At 49.2% G+C, this 22,091-nt stretch overlaps 1 protein-coding gene and 2 long non-coding RNA genes across 9 annotated transcripts in view; 1 reads left to right on the top strand and 2 right to left on the bottom strand.

Annotated features, from left to right (window-relative positions):
* Galnt16 (polypeptide N-acetylgalactosaminyltransferase 16) overlaps positions 1-7,629 on the bottom strand; it is an 85,428-nt gene extending 77,799 nt beyond the window's left edge. Inside the window, exons 1-2 of one of the 3 annotated variants that reach the window (NM_001361700.1) lie at positions 7,452-7,629; positions 6,755-7,044 (exon numbers count right to left, since the gene is read on the bottom strand). In NM_001361700.1, the coding sequence (NP_001348629.1) occupies positions 6,755-6,931 (177 nt within the window). In that variant the 5' untranslated portion in view covers positions 6,932-7,044; positions 7,452-7,629. Of the gene's footprint in view, positions 1-6,754; positions 7,111-7,137; positions 7,299-7,451 lie in introns of those variants that run through there. The other 2 variants (NM_001361701.1, NM_001081421.2) reach the window with 2 other exon arrangements.
* A 257-nt stretch (positions 7,630-7,886) lies between these two features.
* Gm26777 lies at positions 7,887-18,949 on the top strand. 5 transcript variants are annotated; one of them, XR_003950300.1, is made up of 5 exons: positions 7,887-8,031; positions 8,733-8,890; positions 9,539-17,791; positions 18,147-18,231; positions 18,381-18,949. It is a non-coding gene; the product is annotated as a predicted gene, 26777 (long non-coding RNA). The 5 variants fall into 5 exon arrangements; XR_381753.4 differs by having other exon boundaries at positions 7,887-8,890; positions 9,539-9,627; positions 14,221-17,791; XR_003950301.1 differs by having other exon boundaries at positions 7,887-8,890; positions 9,539-9,627; positions 13,870-17,791.
* Positions 8,146-18,894, bottom strand: 2310002D06Rik (RIKEN cDNA 2310002D06 gene). The gene is made up of 3 exons (NR_045490.1): positions 18,853-18,894; positions 9,724-9,801; positions 8,146-8,533 (listed from the first exon to the last, which is right to left on the bottom strand). It is a non-coding gene; the product is annotated as an RIKEN cDNA 2310002D06 gene (long non-coding RNA).
* Positions 18,950-22,091: the final 3,142 nt, after the last annotated feature.

Genomic DNA, 22,091 nt, shown 5'->3' with positions numbered 1-22,091 from the left:
GTGTGGCTGAACCCGTGTAAGGTAAGGACACAGGCAGGCCTGAGCTGCAGCCTCTTCCATAAGCTAGGGTTCAGAAGGTGTTGCTAGCCCACATTGCCCTGCAAAGTAAAGGTCAAGACCTTGGGAAAAAGAACAATTTGCCAGTGGTACCCTGGTTGGATCAGGAAACAGAAGTGGGATGCATGAAAGTCAGCCAGGCAAAAAACACCAAAGGAGGCACTAACGTCTGGGGGCGGGCCATTTGCTGAAGCCTTGCCCCCTGGCTATTCAGCTCCTTGGGGTCTAGCAGACCTCCCCGCTCTCTCCCTGCCAGGCTGCTCCGAAGGAACAGAGGGGAGGAGCACACAGCAGCTGGAAGTTCCTTTATCCACCCTCCTCCTCCCAGCCTCGCATGCTGGGCCAGCCCTGCCTCTCAGGGAGCCAGGTCTCCCGCTGTGCAATAATTGGACCCTATTTCTTGACAGTGAGTCTTTTTTTTCTCCCCTACCTGCTGCTATTGGAAGCATTTATCTGCTGACTTGAGCCTGTGGAGAGACACCCCAGTGAGCCTTGAACTATCCCAGCGCAGGCTGGTTCTGCAATGAAACCTTTCCTGCTGCTGCAAAGAAATCTCTCTCCCTGCAACTGCACCCATTGGTTCGTTCTAGTCTCTGGACCCCAGTCTCCAAAGGGAACAACCTTATAGAACCACCTCTAGGTGGCAAGGAGACAAAAGCAGAACCTGGCCTCAAAGTGACCACTGAACATCCATTTGCACACAGACATACACACACACACACACACACACACTCACACACCCACGTTTTCAATAGCTAGCATCTATTTCCATCCCGGGTTTGTCTTCTCTCCAGCCTATCAAAGGGCCCAAAATCAGTGATGCTCAGATTTCTTTTGTTTTTTTTTTTTTCTTTTTTTTTTTTTTTGTTTGTTTGTTTTTTTTTTTTTTTCTCTGTATAGCCCAGGCTGTCCTGGAACTCACTTTGTAGACCAGGCTGGCTTCGAACTCAGAAATCCGCCTGCCTCTGCCTCCCGAGTGCTGGGATTAAAGGCGTGCGCCACCACGCCCGGCTCAGATTTCTTATATAAAGTAGGAAACTATACTGTGTCTGCAATTTCCGTCCTCAGGGAGGCTGAATCCGGAGGATTTTGTGAGTTTCAGGTCAGCCTAGGCTACAAAACAAAACAAAACAAAACAAAAAAACTGTCTCATAAAATAAAACAAAATGGCCAAGTGCATAACCTTCTGAACACTTTATATCATTTCTAGTTCCTTTCTCATATTTTATTTTTGATTATATGCATCTGTGCGTGTGTCTCTGAATGTCGGTTTGTGCAATTTGGGTGTAGTGCCTACAGAGGCCAGAAGAGGTCGCTGGATCTGGAGTCACAAGCAGTTATGCGATGACCAAAACAGGTGCTAGAAATCAAACTTGGTTCTTCTGGAAGAGCAGTGCATGATCCTAGCCACCAAGCCACCTCTCCCCCACCCCCCAGTTCCATGTCTGGATTCTTACACAGTGACTACTACAATGTAAATGTGAGTGGTCCTTCTAGAGTATCCTTTACAAACTAACGAGGTGGAGGTGCCCTGGTAAGCCTGCACATGCTCAGTACAGACGCAATCCTGCCCATCCCCCAGCCTTTTGACTTGGGCTAGAGAATGCGCGAGTGTGGAACCTGAGGAGAAGGGAGGCAGGGAAGCCAATCAGGATAGGGAAAAAAAAAAAGCAGCTCAGCGGATCTAGAGTCTTAACCGCCTCCTTTTGAATGCACTCACCGGTCAGAGAATAACTTGCAAATAATGTCGATGCCACCAGCTCCCAGGGCAGTTTGAGGGAGGGAAGGCTGATCTAAAGCCTGGGAAATACTTGTCCAGTGTCAAAAAATATCAAATGACTGTGACCACCATCAATGTAACACAAAACAGGCAGCTACTCAGAGGCTAGACTAAGTGGCCTGAAACAGTTCTCAGACGAGGCAGAGCACAGGTATGAGACTGTCCAGAGCAAGCCCGATGTCTGAGTGAATCAAATTTAGTGCCCCAGAGGTCATTAATTGACCCCACCTGAAAGCTTGTCACCCCTGTTCACTTCTGGAAGGCTTGGATCTGTCTCTTCTACCCGTGACTTTGCTCTGCTGTTTATGGGGAGGTGTTCTGGGTTCCCTGAAGAAGCAGGCCAGGCCAGCCCAGGCGCAAATCTCCAATCTTCTAACTATAATGAACTCCTCAGTTAGAGGCTCCTCTCTGACCTCAAGGTGGTTTCTTTCATTACAGCATGACAATCCCCAGGGCAGCTTAGCCAGCCTTGGCCCGTGCCTCCTCCATGTCCACCTTAAACGGGTTTCTTTTTTCTTTTTTCTTTTTCCCACCTCAGAGCTTCTTCCTCTGCTTGCTAAACTGAGAACCACCACCACAGAAGGAAGCCAAGTCCCTCAGGCCACCCAACATGGAGCAGGGGATTCCTGGCTGGTGGGGGGCTGCTGTTACAGCACAGAAATAAAGGGGTTTCTGGGGAAATGAGCAACACCCAAAGATGCATCCTGTGCCCCTGGGCCTCCCTGTCATCCTTGTGAGAGCTCCCTCCAGCTTGGGTGCCTCAGAGCCCAGGAGAGACCCCCCCCCCCATGAGTACTTTACATCTGAACATGTTGGGAAAGGAAATCGTGGGTATTTGTAGTTTTCTCTCCCTAACCTCTTTCTCGCAAGCATCACCTCAACAAATTAAATACAAAATCGTTTTCTATCATTTAGGCAAATCTTATTCCCGCAGCTCCAAAATGCACACATTATAAATAAAATACAAATCCATTCTGCTGTGATTGAACCTCAATTCTCAGAGAACAGTCCTAGAAAAGCCAAAGTCGGTGTCCCCTTCTACAGTGAAGTTCCCCAAAAGATCTAAAGAGCTACTACAAGACCTGACAGGTCATGTAGTCTATAGCTCTGTAGGTCAGGTATGTCTCTATTGTGTCCTCACAGCACCAGAAAGAACTTCCAAAGCTATTTTCTCCCTTCTAGAAATCTACCATCTGTTTGTCAAGGCACTAACAAGCCTGGCCAATTATTTAACCCAAACTGAACAAAGACTAAGGAAGGTCCACAGGTGGTAGGTATCTTGTCCATGGGTATTCAGCTCTGTCTCGATTTCAGGATAAAAAAACTCCAGTTGAGGCCAGGTGTGGAGATGTTTATCTGCAATCCTAATACTCAGGGGGCTGAGGCAGGAAGATTTTGAGTTTAAGGCCAACCTGGGCTTTTCTGTCTCTAAGAACAACAACAACAACAACATCACACACACGCACACACAAAAGGAGAAGGGAGGGAGGGGATAAGGGAGGGAGGGAGAAGAGGGAGGGAAGGAGGGAGGAGGGAGGGAGGGAAAAAGGAGGGAAGGAGAAGAAGGAGGGAAGGAGAAGGGAGGGAGGGAGGGAGAGAGTGAGCAATTCCAGTTGAGAAAGCTGATACCAAACCCTTTCATGTGTTTAGACAGGAAATGGCTGTCTTAATTGTGTGTGTCCCTACTGAAAACTCCCAAAATAGTTTTGTTTTGTTTTCAAATAATGTAAAGTGAAATTCCATGTAAGACTCTGGCCTCTTACTCAAGCCTGTTAAGAGAATTAGCATATAGAAACCAGAACCAATCAACCACACACTCCAGCCCTGGTTACTCTGCATCCTGCATCAACTGGAATCCTCTGTTAGCACAGGATCAGTGTGGATCCAAGGGGATATTTCCAAATATGCTCACTGCCTTGCCCAGCAAGGCAAAGAGTCAACCCTCGACGATGCTTGGTAAAGCTGCCAGAGGAATGGAGTCAGCTTCTCCCTTGAATCCAGATTCCATGACCAAAAAACTTCACATCAGAGTCTGTGACACACAGGCTGAGAGTAGGGCCTCTCTGGGAAACTTGGCCATAGGGTTGCCATGCCGACATCCCACAATGCCAAACAAGCTCCCCATGGTCCAGAAGCAACTTGGCTGGCTTTGAACAGGCCAGACAACACAGTGAGGGCAGAGCTGCCTCCAAGACCAGATGCTCACAGGGACCCTCCCTTTCTGGTTTAGCTCTCTGGTTCCCTGGGGTAGTAATGACTGTCTGAATTTGCTCAGCCTCTGACAACAGGGCTGGCCACCTCATTCTCTAAGAATCTGAAGTTATGGCCCAACTCAACAGTCATGTTTGAAAATGGCTGACAGTGAGGAGTTATCAAAAGTTTTAGAGAGAAGTCAACACCGGCACCTGCCCCCTTTTTATGTTGAACAAAGGGTCCACCTCCTGAAGGTGCCAAAGCACGTGTCACCTCACCTTTCTACCGAGGCCAGGCTAGAGCTGTGGGTAAGGGCATCTGAAGCTGGACCTGTTCACTGCTCCCAGTGAGCAGAATCCCTTTGCACTCCTTTATCAAGGAGGTACTTCTTAAGTCTTGCCGTGTGTACCAATGTGGGAATGCGGAAAGCATCCAGCACGGTCCCTGCATGCACAGCTTATCTGCAGCTGAGAGCAACATGGAAGTGAATTTCTCAAGATAGGAACACAATGCAAAGCAACATCGAGGGCAGCCTGCAGTCAGGCCAGCAGCAGAGCCATCCCAGGCTACAAGTGGTAAGGCAAGACTCTGCCACTCAACTCCCTGAGACTTCCATCCTTGCCTTTCTTTCTGGCTCCCAGCTTCCAGTCTCAGCAGCTTACCAGCAATAAAGTCAGCATCTGCAGGAATGGGGGGGGGGGGGGAGGGCAGGGAAGTGTTCACTAGTGCCACACCCCCCCCAACTTCTAAATCTCATCCCGTATCCCACCAAGAGTCCCCAGTATACGTACACACACCATTCTGAGACTCTCATCTGAGAGGCACAGAAGATAGGTGTCCTAACCAAAGTCAGGGTTCAGGTTTCTGGACCAGACTACAGAAGCCTGTCTGTGGTCTCTGCCCTCTTTTCCCACCTACCAACTCCTAGCATCTTCCTCTTCTAGATGAAGGCCACCTCCCAGCAGGTCATCAGAGAGAGAGAGATGGGGAGCCCGATCATCTGACCTCAGTTCCATCATGCTGGCCTTAGGCTCTGGTCCCTGAGACCGGGACTGGACTGATCCAGGACTAAGAATAGGGTAGCTGGGGCACACATCGTGGGAACTCACTGGAGTCTAGAACCACCAATGTTTGTGTTTTTCTTCCTCTGACCTGTCCGTCCACATAGATCTCAGCACCCTAGAGTGTACAGGTTTTTTTTTTTTATTTTAGCTCCGTATGTTCAGACACTGACAAGTTTTTGAAAGCCATGTCCTAGGTACAGCACAGTGGCCCTCCTAAGCATGTTTGCAGCGATGCACCACAACTTGGAATCTAGGTTAAAACACAAACCTTAGGGCCTAAGGTCTCCTCTCATCAGGCCCAGAAACTGATACCATTGTAGAGTTTTTACTTCTTTACAAACAGGTGATGTGAGGGAATACGGGAAGGATGGGGCTAAGTGAGGGTACCTAGAGAACCATCCTCATATTCTTGGATTTCACTACAAATTCCCTGCATTCTACAGGATACAGGTATCCGCACTCCTGACCTTGCACCTCACCTACTGGAGGAGCTCCAGTCCCCTTTTCCCGCGGGTTCAGATCTTTCCGGGCAAGAATCACACCCTCCCCTACTACACACACACACACACACACACACACACACACACACACACACCTCCCTGGTTCTTTGCTCTTCTTTCTGGTCCTGGTGGACTTCTCAAGCTGTCTCTGACCAACAGTAGTGTGTCCCAAGAGGTTACCTGCCCCCGTCGGAAGAACGTTCCCATCTTAGCGTTCTCTCAAAGGGTCCCCTAGTCTCCTTCCTCAACAGGTGCTGGGCCTGGCCACACGAAGCCATCACCAGCTGACCAGACGAAAGTGTAGACAGGACGCCCCCTACAGGCTCAGCTTGCCCCCACCAGGTTCTACTGTGCAGCTTAATCCGCCCCCCAACCCCTCGCCCCAGCTCCGCGGGAGCTCTCGGAGTACTAACACCGCTTTTGTTTCTCCTACTCGCTCAGATGTCTGGAGGGTGATCTCATGAGAGGGAACTGCCCAGCCCAACGAACACACAGTCCCCTTCAACTGCAGACCCTAGGGTTGGAGGCAAAGAGCGCTTATGAGTCAAGCCTTCTCCCCGCCCCTGGGGAGCCAGAAAACACCTCCGGGGAAGGTAGGGGTGGAAGCTGAAAAAATTGGTCCAAGTTGATCTTGGATGTGAAGGCGCTAAGCCAAGGGCAGCGCTCAGCGACCCTTCCCTTACCCACGCCGCCGCCCGGCGTCTTTTACCCCAGAGGCTGGAGACCCGGTGCGCACCACCACCTACGCGCTCTTGCTGAGCTCTGCTCCCACCACCCGCTCGCTGCACTCCAGGGCCAGCCGCCTTCTGGGGATGGCGAGACGCCCGCAGCCCCCTAGTCCCCAGCCCCGGTTGCGCGGGGCCGCGAAAGCCGCCACGTTCTCAGTCGCGCGCGCACGCCGGGCCCACCAAACTTGCAGCACTTTCTCCCTGCCCCCACATGCTGTCACCCTCCCTGCATCCAAGCACCCTGGCCCCTCCGGGCCCCGCACAGGTTGCCATAACAACGAGCAGGAATTCTCCAATATATACAAAGCCCGAACGGTGCTCGGGGCACGCAGCCCCCGGTCGGGCCCCGCGAACCTCGGCTAACAGCGGGGGGCAGGACGCGCGCCGAGGATCCCCGGCCCGCCGCTCACCCGGTGCGCAGAGCGTACTCACAATGAGCGGAATGGTGCGGTCCTCGCGGAGCTGCTCTGGTCTCCCGCCGGCCCTCTGCGCGCCGCGGCCGCTGGAGGATGCTGCATGGGCTCGGTTGTCCTGCCATAAGTAGTAGAAAGTGCCCAGGATCCAGGCTACGGTCAGGATGGCGATGGCATTGGCGCGGATCTTCCTCATGGTGGGCGGACGGGCGCTCCGCGTGGGGCCCGAGGCCGGCGTGCTCTCGGAGCCCGAGCAGGGGAGCTTGCTGCCCCAGCCGTTTGTTGTCGCTTGCGCCGGGCTGCTCAGTCCTGCAGAGCAGAAAAAAGAGAGAGGTGGTGGTGGTGGTTGGGGAGGGGGGGGGGGTGTGATAGGAAGAGACAGGAGCGCAGAGCGATCCTCACGGTCCTAATGCCCTTCAGCCCCGAGCGCGCGCGGCCCCGGGCGCTCATTCATTCGCGCGCCTAGCTGGCTCTGTGCTCCAGACGCCGCGGGCAGCCGGGGCCGCTGCGCACCCGCTAAAGAGCGCGCCCGCTGGGAAGTGGCGCGGGCCTTCCTCCCGCATCCCGGGTCTCAGCGAGACAGACGCGGGGTGGAATGGCGATGAACCAGAGCTGGTCTCTGCTCTCTCAACGCTCGGCTATCTCTCGCCCGTCCCCTGCCCCCGCGTGGCCCTGGTCTGTCTCTCCACCCACACCTAACCCACCGCCGAGCGGACCTGAGTCACCAGCGAAGACGCGCGACCCCTGGCCTTGGCCCGAGTCGCCTAGCTGCAGTTCCCGGCAGCGCTGAGAACTGAGCTCTGGCGCAGGGTTCAACCTGTGTTCAGAGAGTCCTTCGGAGGGGGCAAGGCTAGCGAGTAGGCAGTCTTGACTTTGCACCGGAATCCTTCTCGGAGACCCAGGATTCCATCCGCCTCGGTGGCCCGAGGGGGTGGGGAGTTGGAAGCTGATGCACTTGACACTCTGGAGAGCGAGGTGAAGCTGCGCTGCGGTACAACCAATGCAAGCACAGGGATGCGATCGCTGGACATCTTTCATTACCCTGGGGCTCCTAGCTTTCTCTTAGTTCCTATCCACACCGGCATCGCGGCTCCCTGAACTGTCCTGAGGCGTCATCACCGTTCCGTGAGAGTGAAGGGAGGCCATAGAGGCCAGGCCACAGGGTTCGATTAGTGGACAGAACCCTGTCTAAGAGCCCTCTGACACTTTTCTGACAAAGTGCAAAATAAGGTGGTGAGAGACAGGATAGACATCATTGAGATTCTGATTCTGCGGAGGCCCTGAAGTCGATGAGAGGTGAGAAGCAGGTGTGAATAATTCAGGCTCCAGGCAGAAGACAAGGCGGGCTAGGGCCTGTCAGGCAAAGGAAGACACACACTCGGAGCTCTGAGATACCAAAGTAGATGCTGCGGAGGAAGAAATAATTTATTGCAAACTGGTCTTCAGTAACGAACTACAGAAATGATTCCTGAAAGTATAGTCTTGCAAAGTGGTCTTTAGGAAGGCTTCCCAGAGAAAGTGGATAAATCTGGAGAATAGGAGGGTAATCCCAAAAAGGAAGAGAAGAATAAGGAAAGGGCAGGGACAGCCAAGGCCCTCAGGATAATATCTCATGAGAGCATGCTGGATACTGGCAAAGACCTGGTGTGAGTTGAGACTGGCCAGACTGGGCAAGTCTAGATACTGGAGGATCTTAAATGCCAGGAGCAGAGTGGACAGGGTGGTGCTTTTTGGATGATGTCAGGTAGGTTGACTCTTCGGAAAATCCAAGACAGGTCAGGCTTGCGAATGAAGCCATCTGGGGAATAAGGTAAATATTGAGATCATAGCAGCATGTCCTGCCTCCCATATCAGCATCAGCTTCCGTATCAGCATCAGCATCACCCAGAGACACACAAGTGAAATGAGAGGGTGTTTGTCAGTAGTTCCAGAAACCTAAGACAAGCTTGATATATTTCTACTGAAGTGAAAAAGAAAATGACCAGTGTTTTGTTTAGAGGAGAAAGAAGAGGAGGAGGAGACGCTGGAATGTATCGGAGTTTCCACTAGCATTACCACTTACTCCTCTGGACTCACAGGACGAAGGGACAGAGAAGGCTGCCCCTGCACCAGTACCACCACAGAAGCCTTTCTAGGATGACCAGTCCTCCCTCAGGTGGGCACTTCCCTGGACTTGGAGGTAGTGATTTTATGTGACAGGGAGTTGACATAAAGGTTGACTGTGTCCCCCTCACCATGAGCACTCTAGACAGGGAGGGGGCTCGAGCTGCCTGCCACCTCAGCTTCAGCTTCTAATCTTCCTTCCAGGATCAAGTCCAGAATGGCTCAGAAGTGAACCCAGCCTTCCCTGGGGTTTCCTTGCTGGTGTTGGGAGGAGATCCAAGCAGCATAGACTTAAAGCCACCCTAAGAGACTTGCATGTTCCTAATGGTCCCTGAACTCTGAAAACACCAAGAGTAACCATGCCAGCCACAGGTTATTTGAGGCTTCCGGGTGGCGCCCTGTGCCAGCCCTCCATATATGCCCTGCAGAGCTCCCACCCTGAGATGAGCTATGCGAATCCTCACACTGGCAGATGAGGACACTCAGCCCTCAGGAGGCCGGCAGGTGCCAGCATCCAGCGACCAGTACAGGGCTGTTTGTGCAGGGTCCTCATTTCCACCCTCAAATCTGTTTTCTCCTGGGTAAAGGGGGGGGGGGTATGAAGGGATGGGTCTAAGAGTCATTTCCAGCTTCTAGTACCTTAGACATCTTGCGCCGTTTGGCACTCCTCTCAGACACAGTTCACCTCTTTCTTCTACAGATGTCAAAGACAGTACTGAGTGAGCTGAACAGAATGTCACCACCAAGGGTTCACAAGGATCTTGGAGCCCTCTCTGACTATGCATCTGGGTGAGGACTGGGATGGGTGGGCAACAGAGGGGGTCCAGATCAGCATACGCCCTTGCCACTGGGGCAGGGACAGGTAAATTCCATGTTAACTCTTACCTATGAGGTGGCTCCGGTCAATTCTCAGCCTCAGTTTTCTCAGCTGCACAGTGAGGGTGCCGGCTGCCTGCAGCATTGCTGGGAAAGATGGGATAAAATACCAGGAGACAGGGGCTGGTGAGATGGCTCAGTGGTTAAGAGCGCCAACTGCTCTTCCAAAGGTCCCGAGTTCAAATCCCAGCAACCACATGGTGGCACACAACCATCCCTAATGAAATCTGATGCCCTTTTCTGGAGTATCTGAGGACAGCTACAGTGTACTTACATATAGTAAATAAATAAATCTTTAAAAAAAAAATACCAGGAGACAGAGAGGCTCACCCAGGGCCCTGCAAATCTCTTCCCACAGGCACATGCTCTTCCCACCTCAGAGGAGTAGGGCTGAAAGGGGACTTCCTAAAGCTTGCCGAAGCACATGCAAAAGGGGCTTACCACTACTGCCAAGAACAGAGCCCAGAATGGCTTCTCCAGCCACATCAAACATTACTAAGGGCAGAGTGCCTTGCCCCACGGCTGAATGGCTGCCTCTTTCAGAGCTTCTGCTAAGCTGGCCACTCTAGGTTCACTACCTTTAAGAGGCAGGCCCTCTCAGAAGCCTCTTATCAGGTCTGCTTTAGTGTGAGAAGTCCAGAAGACAGGTTAGAGAACCTGGCATGAAACCCTCCCCTCCCACCATACCTGTCTGCTCTGAGCAGGAAAAAAAGCTGGAAGCACAGACCATCTGTGAGCACACAACACACAGTGCTGACATAGGATCTCAGCATCCTTATCCCTTGAGAAGGCTATGTCATTGCCCCTCAACAGTGATGAGATCCATGCAGAGGTTGGCAGCCACCCACTGTCAGAGAGCCACCTTCAACATACCAGTTGTCTCTAAGGAAAAGGTGAATGCTGAGCTACTGGAAACCACTGCAGATGGGAAGGTCTGGCTCTCTGAAAGGATTTCAGTTGATCTCTCTGTCTCTGTCTGTCTCTGCCTCTGTCTGTCTGTCTGTCTCTGTCTCTCTCTGTATGCTACACAAGCATGCATAAAAACACATCCCATGCATGCAACACCATGGTGCATATGTGGAGGCCAGAGGACAACGTTTGAAGAGTCAGTTCTCTCTAGTTTGAGGCAGGGGCTCTGAGTTTTGCAGCTGAGCTGCGTACTTCAGGCCTCCAGCTTCCCAGTGAAGCTGCTTCCCATCTCACTGAAGAAGAGCTGGGATCGCTCATCCCACTCTTTGACTTGGATTCCAGGTTACTGGACTTGTTCAGCAAGTCCTTTGACCAACCGAGTCATCTCCTTGGCCCCTTGTTTATTCTTTTCTTTTTCACACGTATTAATTTGGCAGGGGTTGGGGCCCCTGCACATGCCGTGGTCGTGACATGCAGAAGTCAGAGAAGACAACATGTAGGAGTTGGTTCTCTTCCCACCATGTGAGTCCTGAAGAATGGAACTCCAATCATGCATTGCAGTGGCAAATGTCCATGCTCACTGAGCCATCTTGCCTCATAGCACAGTGCTTAGAACAGTGGTATAGTAATGGCTCACAAAGCATGCTTATCAAATAGTTGTCAGTGAAAAACAAATGGAGCAAAAAAGGCATGGACCGTTGGTACATCTACCTCCCTAAGCCAAACACTTGAAGGAGGAGTACAGGACTAGAGGCCAGAGGACGACTCGTTATAGGGACAGGGGCAAGTGAGGGTAATGAGTCCCCTAACTGCTTCTTTTAGAGCAGCTAGCTCTGTCCTCCAATCAAGAGTTGAGAGGTTAAATTATGTTGTCCCATGAGGAGGGAGTAAGAAAACTTTCAGGGTACCAGGAGAGTGGGATATTGCTGTGACAGACCTGACCCGTGTTGTTTTGGGGAGGATTGTGAAGAATTTTGGAACTTGTGCACTAGAAAGCCACTGAGGGTTGACTTGTCTGTAGGGGCTTAGAGAGTGAGAATGTTGAGAGCAGAACAGATGGCCGAGGCCTAGCTTGTGAGGTTTCAGAGGGAAGCAAAGACTCTATGGGGGCCATTGGTGTGAAGAATCTATGGTTCTGGTTAGTGGGAGCTGAAGAATCAGCTGTGGTGAACAAGGGACCTGAACTGTGGTAAAGTAAAACCTTTGTTTTTCTGGGACAATGGATGCTGCTCAGCTAGGGCTGAAGAATCAGCTGTGAATAGCAAGAGACCAGCATCATTGGGGTGAGGCCTTTCTGGGAAGTGATACCTCAGGGTCAGCACACAGAAGCTGTGTTCCAGAAGACGTCAAGGTTGTACTTCCTACTGGCACCCAGACTTGGTAGTGTAAGAGTCTCCCAGGGAGTCCTGGCTTTAAAGGCATGAAGGAGACATGGAGAACAGCTGAGGCTTGGCACCGCGAGGTCAGAGAGGCCATTGGCAAAGGTGTAGCCTCAGTGGCAGTGGAAACCCAGGACTGAAGGGGTCACACAGAGAAAATGAGGTTTGACATTGGTCTCTCCATGAAGGGAGACGAAGAGAGGTTACTGGTCAAAGTGCAGCCCAGGTGCAGCAGAAGACCCCAACATTTCGGAGATGCCAGTACCATGGGATGCCCACCAAGAACAGCAACAGCTGTGGCAGGGAGGAGACCCCTAGAGCCTAGAGGACAAGCTGTGTGTGCTGCAGAAGGGAGAGCTATAGAAGTGACCCAAGCCCCTTGGAGAAGCCCAGAAGACCGTGAGTCCAGGACATTGGACGTTGAATTATTTACAGTTGGAGTGTGGTTTTGCTTTGTTCAGACTCTGACTGTACGCTGATTCTTCCCCCTTGAAGTAAGAAAGTATTTAGCTTATTATTTTATAGGAGCCCACAGTTGAGAAATGCTGAATTTTTAAAAGAGATTTTAGATTTTTAAAAGAGACTTTGGATTTTCACAGAGACTGGACCTATTTATTTATTTATTTATTATATGTAAGTAGCTGTCTTCAGACACACCACAAGAGGGCATCAGATCCCATTATGGATAGTTGTGAGTCATCACGTGGTTGCTCGGATTTGAACTCACGATCTTCAGAAGAGCAGTTGGCGCTCTTAACCACTGAGCCATCTCTCCAGCCCCAAGACTGGACTTTTAAAGTGTTTGAATTAGTAAAGACTGTAGGACTTTTAAGTTTGTAATTTTTTTTTTTTTTACATTTGTGATATTTACTAATCTGAGGTCTTGGGGATGAACCAAGAATAGGATAGGTTAGGTCTTAGAAAATATTGTGTGTCAAGTTGACAAGGAACAGTTGTGCTAGTTAATTTGATGTCAACTTGACACAGGCTGTTCATCTGAGAGCAGGGAACCCTAACTGAAAAAAAAAAAAAATGCTTCTGTAAGATGAGGGCTGTAGGCAAGCTGATTGAGCACTTTCTTAATTATGATTGATGGGGGAGAACCCAGCCCACTGCGGGTGGTGCCATCCCTGGGCTGGTGGTCCCGGGTTCTTTCTATAAGAAAGCAGCCTGAGCAAGCCATGAGGAAGAAGCCAGAAAGCAGCACCCATCCAGGACCTCTGCATCAGGTCCTGCCTCCAGGTTCCTGCCCTGTTTGGGTTCCTAACCTGATTTCCTTCAGTGATAAACAGTGATGTGGAAGTGTAAGCCTGATAAACCCTTTCCTCCCCAGCTTGCGTTGGTCATGGTCCTTGATCATAGCAATTGTAACCCAACTAAGACAAGTCCTAATCAAAGTTAGAGAAAGGGGCTGTGAGATGGCTCATCGGTTAAGAGCACTAACTGCTCTTCCGAAGGTCCTGAGTTCAAATCCCAGCAACCACATGGTGGCTCACAACCACCCGTAATGAAATCTGATGCCCTCTTCTGGTGTGTCAGAAGACAGCTATAGTGTACTTACTTATAATAATAAATCTTTTTTTAAAAAAAGTTAGAGAAAGAATGACCTCCATTCTGGTGCTCAACTCATGGAACAATAAAACAGCTGTGAAATGAGCCAGCTGTTGCATTGGGATTAATTTGGATGCAGAGGTTTTGAGCTAATTAGAAATGTGTCAAAATATTCTTTAGTGACAGCAAAGGATGCATTTTAAAAAGAAATGCATTAATAAAGCCAGTAATCAGTAGAACCAGTCCTAGAGACAAAGTCCTTCTTAAAACCCCCCATCATCCTAACTCTACCTTCTCCTTTGCCTCTTTCCCACAGCCTGTAGAGAACTAAGTGACCAAGATTCTTACAGGAGACCACATGGCCCATCAGAATGCCCAACCAGGAGCTTTCTGTAATGTATTGTGCGTTTCTAGTACAGTGCTGACACTCTCAACATATGTACTAAATATCTAGATTTGGTAATTGAGCAAATAAAAGAATAGGGACAGTCTGGCTAGCCACGTGCCACCATTTTCTATCTCATAACAATGTCAAGTAGCCTTTTGAGATGGTGTATCCAGTGTCTTCTTTCCTGTTGTGGTAGCATTTCTAGACTCTTCCTTTCTTCCTTGAGTACTTACCATGCCAGTCCTAGAGAATACAAAAGTGAATAAAATTTGGTTCTAGCCCCTGAGAGGCCCCTGAATGAACAGCAGGAAAAGGCACATAATCATAAGATGATACGGATCGATAAAAGCACAGAGGAGCACCGTCACTATCCTGAAGTCGTTTGGGAGCTGAGCCTTGGATGGCAGACTTGCTGTGTCTGGGAGCACAGGAAATGGTATACATGAGTTTACTTTACCATGGTAAGGACAGTGGTGGTGATGCCATGGGCAAGGGACAATCCTCTGTACCCTAATAAATCTGTACGTGTTCAGGAAAGACAAACACACCAGTGTGACATTAGCAGCTTATGAGGTATAGTGAGTAGACTGAAGACTACTGATTGAGGATCACAGTAACACTGTAGCCTTCCCAGCAATGTGTCTAGCCTGGATTAGGGCAGTGACTGTGGCTAGAGCAGGACAGAAAGAGGGGAGATGCAAAAGATTTGCCCATGGGTGGTGGGTAAGAGAGAGGATTTCAGAATAACATAAATTTCCTGCCTACTAGAGACGTCCTCTGGTTTAAGGGGATCGTGAACTGAAATGAATTCAGGAGGGAGGGCTGAGAAGTATCTTCAGTTGAACCTGCGCTCTCTGGGGCTATCTAATCTCTGGAAGAATGCGTGAATCAGTCAGGTAGAGATGAAAACTCAGAAGCCTAAGAGACAAACTCAGCACAGAGTGGTTATCACGTACCCAGCACCCAGGCATGCACAGAGGCCACACACATCACACAGTCACAAAGTATTGGGTGCCTACTATGTACCTAGGCATGAGGAGAAGCCATGCACATCACAAACGATGGCTTCTGGATCCCTGAGTGAGGATGAAGGACTGTCATTTTTTCCTATGTCTGTCATGCTCTGGATGAAGGCTCTTAGGAATACTTATTTATCAGGGCTCTTATCAGTTGGAACATGGAAAGAGCTGCTAGCCTTTGGCCTTACAAACTTTAGTTCAGGGTCAAAGGGATCGGGCCTGAGACGAAAGCGAATGCAAGGTGAAGAAGCCCAGACTCCTGGCCTGCATTCATTTAGTCCAATGGCACCTGTCTTCATAAAGCTCAAAAGCAGAAATTATGGGGATACTCTGGGCTTGGTATATACTTTGGAGCTCTCATCTAGCCAAGATTGCCAAGGTATTCTGAAGTATAATTTCTATTCCCCTACAGGAAGATGATGATAATGCGGGAGGTGTGTAACACCAGACCCATGCTGCCTGAGAATTCAGCATTCAGAGAAAGTGAGGGTTTTACAAGCCAGTGTTTACAGTTGTGCATGTCCTCTCTCACTGGAGCCACCTCCAAAGCCATCAGAAGGCTCATCAGTCTGGTTTGGATGCTGAAATTGCTCACAGTGTCTGGAGCTGATGCCAGAGCAAAAAAAGACTTTTAAAAAGCATCATCCCGTTTTATCAGCATATAAGTAGTTATAAACCGTGGGGTGTCTCCTCAGGGTAGGTGGTGATAAACAGCTAGCTGGGCTGGCTGTCGGGACTCGGGGCATGAAGCTCAGAAGCAGCAGCCGCAGCTATTTCTATTCATGTCTTCTCATCACTCTCGGCATCACTGCCCTGTGTCCATTCTCAGGCTGTCCTTAGTCCACATGGACACTTCTCTCTCATCCCCAACAAGAAAATGCCCGCCTCTGCTTCCCACACCCACAGGCTGTAGTTCTTAGTGGAGGTGCTATGCCTCTGCATGGCCCCAGATCTCAGCCTGCAGTCCAACAAAAGAGGCAGACAAGAGTCTGTTGTTGTTGTAGTTGTTGTCTCTGTCCCCTCCAAGTGCCTGTGTGTATGGATATATGTGCAGAAATATATGCGGTCTGTTTACTAAAATTGGACTTCATACCTTTTCTTAAATAACTGATTTCTTTCCTGTAATTACTAGTTATTAGTAACACACAATTGTTCACTAGAGAAAAAAATAAAATCTGTATCTAATTGTATTTCCTTCTATCTCTGAATCATTTATCTTTACAAAGACCACTACCTAAAAGTGGAGGGAGCTGTAGCAATTGGGAAGTGGGACACCTGCCATCACCAACCTGGTCATCCTGGAGAAGTAACACACTTGGGCCTCTTGCATTTAAAATGGGACTTTGTTGGTGGGTGTTAATGCACACTGGTGATCTCAGCACTTGAGAGGCTGAGACAGGAGGACAGCTGTGACTCTAAAACTAGCCCCACCCCACCCCCACCCTCCAAAAGGGAAGGTTTAGAAAGATGGCTCACCAGTTAGCAGTAATATTGTTCTTGCAAAGGACCCAGGTTAAAATCCCTGCCAGGCAGTGGTGGCGCACGCCTTTAATCCCAACACTTGGCAGGCAGAGGCAGGTGGATTTCTGAGTTCCAGGCCAGCCTGGTCTATGGAGTAAGTTCCAGGACAGCCAGGGCTACACAGAGAAACCCTGCCCTGAAACCACCCCCCCACACACAAAAAAAAGTAAAATCCCAGCACCCACAACTATCTGTAGAGTGCATTCCTACATGAAATAAGTCTTTAAAAGAAGAGCAGTTCTTTGTCTCAAGTGCACTTAAAATGGCCTTTCTAGGACTGGCATTTTAAGATTTCACTTGCTTAGTATTTAAACGATTTCCTGTCCTGGAAAGAATTACTAGCACTAATCTAGAATGCACTTTTCTTTGTCCTTTGATTTCCCCCAACATCTTACACATACACACACACACACACACACACACACACACACACACACACACACCTGGATGATTTATAATATTCTACTTGATCAAGAATCTGGAACCTGAGATGGGAAGATTAAGATTTTCAGTGGTTAAAGTGGTTAAATGTAATCAAGAGAGCTGGATTTCAGAGCTCCAGATTCCACATAAATGCCAGATGGGGCATGGCAGCTTGCCTGTAATTCTAGTGTTGGAAGGAACTGGGATCCCTGGAGCAAGCCCCGGAGTTCTGGGTTTGAGAGACTCTGCCTGGAAGAACAAGGTGGAACACTGAAGAAGATTCCCAGTATCAACCTTGCACCTTGACATGCATGTGTAGAGATATCTGTGTGAACCTGCACATATGTGAACACAAATACTCATGAAAAAAAAAAGAAGAAGAAGAAAAATAAGAACTTGACATCTTTCAGATTATACCAGACCTAGAAAGGAGATACTGGACAAAAAATAATAATAATAATTCAGAAATTGGGGTGTTCAGGGATGGCTCTGAGGAGGACACCTGGGGATGGGAATGGGAGCAAGTCTTGCACTGCATATACTTTTGTGCCTTTTTTCCCTTTCAGTTCCCGGAGAACAGGAGCCCAGTGATGGGACTGGACCCCTGCTGGACCATCCCCACTCTCCAGCCTGGAGTTGGCCTGGAGACGTTTGATGGATGCACACTGCTACTGGCTACTTGGCTGCAGGCACTCTACTGGGCTATCATGCCGCACAGGGATTCTACTGAGGCACTCTAGCAAAGGGCTGCCTCTCCACAGCTCCTGGACAAGCAGAGTCAGCAAAGGAGAAGCATACCAACCATAAATTCACCGGCCCCTACTATTTCCTCTCGAAGGCAGATTGCCTCTTTTTTGCTTTGTTTTCTGATGATGTGACATGAAGATGTAAGTATAAAAGAAAAAGAGGTACTAGAGCTAAAGTTGACTGGGGAGAAGGAGAAAGGTTCTATTTTCCCTGGCCGCAGCCTGCAGTGCGTGGCTCCATTGACAGAGCCAGGTTGCTGCATCTCAGACCAACTTCTGTGCCTGTCACCCCCACCCTCCACCTGTATTGGCGCCCCATCCGTTTTCCTAATTATTGAGCCCTTACCCAGCCTCCTCCTTCTGTCTTCTTTCCTTACCCAGCCTCCTCCTTCTGTCTCCTTTCCTTACTATAGCCTTAGATGGCAATGGCCATCACTTTTCTGTCCTTGTCTTTCTTTGTCCTACTCTGATTTCTTTGGTGCCGCTTATTGCACAGGCACATGGCCAAGAAACAGCTGCCATCACTGAGGTCCGTTTCCCAGTCTGGAACTGTCATTAGTCCACAGCTGAGACTGTTCAAGGTGGGTAATTCCCCTTTAACTATATCCCCACAGCCAATCACCTGCACTGTAAGTTAAAGATATCAGCTTCCCCCTATGAATTAGTTCTTACTAGGAATCTAGAGATCAAAGTTTAAACACCCCAAGTTATTCCTATGTCTTGTAAACAGGGCCCAGAATCCATATTCAATCTGGAGTGTCCTGGTAGCGATGAACCCGCTGGTTCCAGAGCCTGTCACTGCAGTGAGTGGACTCTCGGCTGTCTCACCAACTGCACACAAGCCCGAGAGGGCCTAGGCTGTCCTCCCTCCCCCCCCAAGGAGGCTGTGGGGAATGAGGGCAGGAGGACAAAAAGCTATGACAATCAGACAAGCAGCAGCAGACGGGGATGAGTATGTGCCAGCGCAGACGCAGACCACAAAGGCACAAGCAGAGATGGAAAGATAGAGGACACAGGAAAAACAGCTTCAGGGAGAGACAAAGCAGAGAGCAAAACCCAATAAAAGTGTAAAGAGCACTAAAGCCAGACAAGCCTGGGGAGAGACCGTGGAGTCAGGTCAACGAGGAGGGCAGGAGGCGCTGGAGTGGCGCTGGAGGCAAGAGCGTTGGAGCAACATAAATCTGTTGGGAAGGGTCACTCACCTTCCAAGCTGTTGTGCTTATTGGCTACAGCAAGCAGAATCTATTTAAAACAGACCAGGCACTTTGCCTTATTCTGTTTCCCTGCCCAGAAAAGGCTGGAGCCAAAGGCTGAGGGAACCAGTCCAGCAGCCACCACAGGTTGAGCGGGAAGAACCCACCCTATCTCCAATGACCTCTCCTTTCATCTCGCTGCCACCCCTAAGCCACCAGGTCACACTCAACTGTTAGCATACTGAACACAGCCTCCGAGCCTCCAAAACTTCCTTCAAGCTTGTCAGAAGGCAGACGCTGCTCAACTGTGAGGGCTGTTGTAAGGCCACACTCAGGAGGGCTGTTTGACAGCAGGCATGTTTTAGAGGAGTGAGGGATTGGGGTGGTCATATGGAGGAGAGGATGCCAGGGAACTGAGAAGACACCAGCAGCGCCACTCCCTTCCCTAAACTGTGTGTGAGTGTCTTCAGAAGTGTCAACTTGAAGCTGACCCCTAACCACCTACCACAGGGGAAGTGCAAAGTTCAGGAGGTGGAAATGGCCACAGAAAGTCATACCTGCTTCCTTCCCTCCTGGGGGAGGTGGGAAGAGAACCCCCCCCCCTTCCTGGGCTCTATGGCCAGGCTGGGAATATGGCTCAGTAAGGTTGTATGAGATTTATGTGTGTAGACCTTACTGTACAAATCAGTTTGCCTGAGAAATTGGCTTTTCAAAATAAATTTGAGGTCAACCCTATGTTCAAAGAGAAGGATGGCTTGGGAAAGTGAAGTTATCCCAGCTCGTGTTTGTAATTTTTCTTTTTTCTTTTTATGATTTTTCAGACAGGGCTTCTCTGTGTAGCCCAGGCTGTTCTGGAACGTGATCACTCTGTAAACCGGGCTTGGCCTGGAACTCAGAGATCTGCCTACCTCTGCCTTCCAGGTGCTGGGATTAAAGGAGTGCACCACTACCGGTTAGCATGTTTGTAAATTGAATCAGAATGTCTAGTTTTGAAGACCAGGAGAGGACCCTGTGTAGAGACTCGCCTGTATCTTGGTTTTAGGTTTCAGGGGCTAAGCATCACTTAGCAGGAATATAAGTGGATGTGCTATGGGAACTACTACTAAAGAATGTAGGGAATTTAGTGGAAAATTTCAAACATATACAGAATAGGAGGAGCTGGAGAGATGTTTCAGTGATTAAGAGCATTGGCTGTTCTTCCAGAGGACCTGGTTCCATTTCCAGCACTCAATGGTGGCTTATAACCCTTTGTAACTCCAGTTCCCAGGCATCTGAAGCCCTCTTCTCTCCTCTGCAGGTACCAGGCATACACATGGCACACACACATATGTGTAAGAAAACACCCATAAAAAATTCTATTCTATGTGCACATAGCACCTATTTGTAGTTAATAACTTACTAAAATCAAACTTCATGAACTGTTCTATAATCCCTAAGTGTAGAGAAATGCTTAGACTCCACTACCAAATCCTCAGCAACTCTGACTCAGACTTACAGTCTTAGTGACCTCAGCTTGGTGAATACATAATCTTCTGGTCCCTAGAGGTTTGTAACACAAGGACGGTTAAAACTCTTCCTGTTGCCGGGCAATCCCAGCACTCGGGAGGCAGAGGCAGGCAGATTTCAGAGTTCGAGGCCAGCCTGGTCTGCAGAGTGAGTTCCAGGACAGCCAGGGCTATACAGAGAAACCCTCTCTTGAAAAACAAAACAAAACAAAAAAAAAACAAACAAACAAACAAAAAAAACCTCTTCCTGTCCCCTTTTAAAAACCATACTAGGGATTGAACCCGGGGCTTCATGCTAGGCAAGTTCTCTGTCCCTGAGCTATGTTGCCAATCTTTATTAATTTTTTTTAATATTCTTTTAAGAGAGGGTCTTGGTATGTGGCCCTGGCTGGCTTGGGACTTGCTTAGTAGACAGGGGGATTCCCAAACGCTGGGACTACTGACACACAACAGGCTGGCCTAAATTCTAGCCCGTGACAGTTATATGGGCATACACATCTGTCAAAATTCATCAAGCTATATCCTTCAAATGTATGTCTTCTTCGAATGTATGTATGGCACCTACACTGCACTTCAATAGGGTATTAACAATAACCCCCAGTTCTGTGTACAAGCGAGTCAAAGCACCGCTGGTGTGAGGTGTGCTGGGCAGTCCAGAGGAAGCTGCTGTTTTGAGAGAACAATGCTCTTTGGGCTTTCGCAAAACTTGTTCTTTGGAACCTGCCACCACAGCATGTGCTTTTGGTTAAGCATTCCACAGCTGAAACGCAATTCTATGCTTAAATGCCGAGAGGATGAGGCAAAATCTTGGCCAAGGTCAAGCTCTACTGATGGCTGGAGAGGGGGGCGGCAGCTAAGTGCTCTGCACTTGTGCAACATTTCAAAAAGAAAAGCTAACCCCAAGCCATCATCTGCTCATTTTCTGAGCCAACTCTGGTCCTGCTCATTTTATCCAAGAGCTTAGAGGAAGCCATATGTGCTATGGCGTGGGCTTACAGACCTCCAGGCCCAAACACTGCAGTCTTGGTTTGAGAGACATTGCGCTAGACCAAGGCTTTCAGTGGGATAGAGCAGAAGATTCAGTAAGAGACCCTGTATAAGAGAGGGCAGAACAATGTACTCGATGCTTTTTGGTAGAAACTTGAGACTTCTATCTTTTTCCAGGTGACTGTGAAAAAGTTTCAAACTAAGCATATTGGTACAAATCTGTGTTTCAAAAAGAAAAACGTCAGCATCCTCTTTGGGACTGGAATGAAGCCTGACAGGGACAGATTAGGAAATACATTTTCTAAGTCAGAAGGAATGACGTTCACAGTGGAGTCTTTACACAGCTAATAATGCAAACATTACCTTTGTCCATGTCTGTCTAGCTGGTACCCAAGCAAGCGCAAAGGTGAGCAGGACGAAGTCACTGGCATAGCCAGAAACCCTTCCCAGGCTCCCTGTGAGCTATTCACATCGAGGGCTCATGGAGGCCCCATGGGTTCTCAACATTCATATAACTGTTTTGTTTTGTTCTTTTAATCAGAGACTATTTTTACCTATTTGGTTTAATGTCTTCCTTTTAAAGTACTCAATTTGGTGGGTGATGGCTTACACCTTTAATCCCAGCACTTGGGAGGCACAGGTAGGTGGATCTCTGTGAGTTTGAGGCCAGCCTGGTCTACAGACCTAGTACTAAGACAGCTGTGGCTATACAAAGAAAGCCTCTCTCAAAACAAACAAACAAACAAACAAACAAAC

Source organism: Mus musculus, chromosome 12 (genome assembly GCF_000001635.26).
Source record: "Mus musculus strain C57BL/6J chromosome 12, GRCm38.p6 C57BL/6J".
In the NCBI taxonomy this organism is placed as follows: Eukaryota; Metazoa; Chordata; class Mammalia; order Rodentia; family Muridae; genus Mus; species Mus musculus.
This window is presented reverse-complemented; position numbering and strand designations above follow the sequence as displayed.